A 3,189-nucleotide genomic window follows, 5' to 3' on the forward strand; every position below is an offset into this window, starting at 1 on the left:
CCAGAGCCATCCCAGGGCACTAGAGCTACAGCTTGTCCCCAAGGTCATCAGGGAGGGCCTCCTGGAGGAGGTGATGGAAAAACCTAGTCTTGAGGGAGGAGTAGGAGATTGCTGGGTATTCAGGGTGGGTGAGGCATCCCAGGATGGAGAACCATGACCAGGAATGGCTGTGACAACTCTCCAGTCCTTCGATCTGCTGGCACCCCACTGGGGCAGGCCAGAGAGGGACCAGGTTGGTGGAGCTGGATGGGAAGATGACAGGGAGGCAGGAACCTGTTTCCAGTGGGTCCCGTGTGTCCCTGAGCCATGAGCTTCCTCTTGTATCAGGGATACTGAAGCAGCAGGTCCCCCAGCAGCAGGAGGGGGGACACGGTGGAGGAGTGAGGGGGCATAGGGGGATTTAAGTCATTCATTCACTCAGGGACACACTGACTGTGAGCAACGGATCTGAGGCCGAGGCTGGGACAGGCATTCAAAGAGCAGCAGACATGGCCCCTGCCCTCCAGGGGTTCAGCCTGCACAGGACACTGATCCTGGGCCAGAGCATCAGCTCCCAGTGTGGGGCCACTGACCACTCCTTAGAGGAGATGAGCCGTGAGGGCAGGACAGCAGCAGCTCCTGCAGGGCCCTGAGCCATCGAGGCTGAGGAGCCCCTGTGCAAACTATCTTCATGCTGGGACTGTCCCCAGCACACGGCCCTGTGGGACTGCCCGGGTCACAGGCCCCTGGAGCCAGCTGCAGGGAGGGGTCCCTGGATGGGAATAAGTGGGGAGTGGGGGACCCCTGACTTGGAAGGTCTGAGGGCAGAGGGAGGGGCCCGAGCGGAGGCTGGCAGCCGAGGAGAGCGGGATGCATGGGGAATGCAGGCAAGCAGGTGGGTGGAACAGACCCCGGACACCCCCCAACTCGCTTTTCCTGAAAACGTCCCAGGACACACAAGGAAGGGTGGATGAGGGTGTGGAGAGGTACCTGCTGGGTGCTGCCTGGACCGCAGGGGTAAGGGCTGGAGAGCAGCACGGGAGCGACATTAAAGGGCAGACACAGGTTGGATGTTCCTGCCAGAGTCCTGGATGGGGCAACCAGGTGGCAGCGGGTGACATAAACATGGGGGACAGAAGACGAGATCCCTTGCCCAGGCTCTCTGAGCTGTGGGAGAGTCCTGCTTCACTGGCAGGTGCACTTACTAAGTCCCACTCCACTGGCAGGTGCACTTACTATGGCCACAGATGTCCCCAAGGTCCAGGGTGACAGTTTTCTCATCCCCCTCGTTGCTGACCACACAGGTGAGGCTGGGGCTGGGCCGGCTCAGGGGCAGGTTCACAGCCAGTGTCCAGGGGTTGGGGGATGATCCCGGGGCCGGTCTGTGCTCCTGCTCCCTGGGGAGACACTCGCTCTCCCAGGACACGGTCAGGTCCTCCCTGGTTCTTGAGAGGACACACTTCAAGGTGAGGTTGCACCAGCCTGGTGTGAGGGACAGAACCGTGGCCTGGATCTGGGGAAGGGGCACAGGCTCTGGGTGGGAGGGACAAGAGGACAGTCTCAGGTGAGTGGACAACATCACGGCTCCTACTTTCTCCTGTGGATTCTCCCTGGCGCTCTGGCTTCCTCCCACTAAGGACAGGGATTGCATTTTACAGATCACAGAGAAGTGACCCAAATATACAGCAGGTGCTAGAATGGAAAGAGCCACTGAGTTTAGCTCTATGTGATTTCACTCGACTGAACACGTCTTACAAAAGTCCCCTGAGATATAATGTGGACCCCACCTACCCAAACCCCATAATTTGAGGACGATGGGGTGTCCCTTAGAAGAAGAAATCAGGGACAGAAGGATTTTCCAGTTCCAAGACCCAGCCCTACTGTTCCTGTTTGCATGGTTCATGGGACGGCATAGCCCGTGGTGCAGACGGCCAGTGGCCAGCTCTGGGAGCCCAGAGAGCAGCCCCAGGCTCCCCCAGGACTGACCACAGTGGAAGGCACTAGGAATGGCCTCCCTGAGTTGTGGTTGGATTATACCCTGAGCTTGGGGTCCACACCGGAAGACAAGGGACAGACTGATAGTTGGAAATCTCTGGTCGTAAGGCTGCAAAGGCCACTCTTTCTCTGGGGCAGGACGTCTCCCTGCATGGGGGCAGGCGGAGGGGTGCAGGGAGAGAGAGCTGCTCACTGAGAGTCTGAGGAGGGGTTACCCTGTGAACTTCCCCTCCATCTGTCAAGGTTCAGAGCTGGACTGTGGAGTCTGTGAATGAGATGACTCTGGCTGGGGCTGAGAAGGATGGGGGGCTGTGGTAGGGAGAACCACATGTGGGATTCCGGATCCTGCTAGGTGACAAGTGTCCCCCAACCATGGCCACGTGCTGACCCTCAGAACCTGCAGGTGTCTTAGGTTCCAGGGCAAATGGGAACTGAGGCTGAGAACCAGCGGACCCTGGAGTGGAGATGGTCTGGTTTCCTTAGACAAGCCCCATGTGATCACAAGGTCCTCACAAGTGGGAGGAGGCAGGAGAGGAGGTGGGAGGGACCCAGTGTCAGAGGGGCTCATCCCACCAGTGCCACCTGTGAAGGGGGAAGAAGGGACCAGAAGCCAGGGGATGTCGGTGTCCCTAGAAGGGGGGACAGGAACAGAAGTGGATTCTCCCCGGAACCTCCAGAGAGAGGAGCACAGCCCTGCCGACACCTGGACCTCATGGCAGAGGCTCTGGGGTCTGACTCCTGACCTACAGCCCAGGAGGACTCCTGGGGGGATGGTGTGGTCAGCCACTCAGGTACTGTCACCTGTTACAACAACACTAGATAATGAGACCGTAAGACCATAAGGACCCTGAGTCCTATGGGGACAATGAGTGTTATGGCAAAATCCCCATTTCCCCCCATTCCATGTTCCCTCCTGAAGCACAGACATGATTCATCCCTGGTGTGAGTCTCAGCTCTGCCTGCATTTGTGGTGACCTCACAGCATCTATTTTTTGGGGAGAAGATCGAGTCTGAAGGCTGCGGTCTGGAAGGAATCCTGCAAGCATGGTGCACGGTTACTGTGAGGGATGGAGGAAGGGCATCAGCTGTGGGACTGGGGGAGGGGCCGCCACATACCATAGACCGTCAGGTGGAAATTCTGGTCATATTGTCTTCCTCCCGTATAGGTCTCTTGAGCCCGGTACAGCCCACTGTCCTCAAGGGTCAGGTTGTCAA

The 3,189-nt window shown here is 58.4% G+C and overlaps 1 protein-coding gene across 1 annotated transcript; it reads right to left on the bottom strand.

The window, feature by feature from the left end:
* Positions 1 to 1,215: 1,215 nt before the first annotated feature.
* LOC116863842 (SLAM family member 9-like) lies at positions 1,216 to 3,184 on the bottom strand (the record flags this gene model as incomplete). The annotated part of the gene is made up of 2 exons (XM_032851164.1): positions 1,216 to 1,512; positions 3,091 to 3,184. Coding segments are annotated over 2 exons (391 nt in total), but the record flags the coding sequence as incomplete, so codon positions are not given.
* Between the last annotated feature and the right edge of the window lie 5 nt (positions 3,185 to 3,189).

The sequence above is a fragment of the Lontra canadensis genome, unplaced genomic scaffold (assembly GCF_010015895.1).
Source record: "Lontra canadensis isolate GAN:19392208 unplaced genomic scaffold, GSC_riverotter_1.0 scaffold3746, whole genome shotgun sequence".
Taxonomy (NCBI): Eukaryota; Metazoa; Chordata; class Mammalia; order Carnivora; family Mustelidae; genus Lontra; species Lontra canadensis.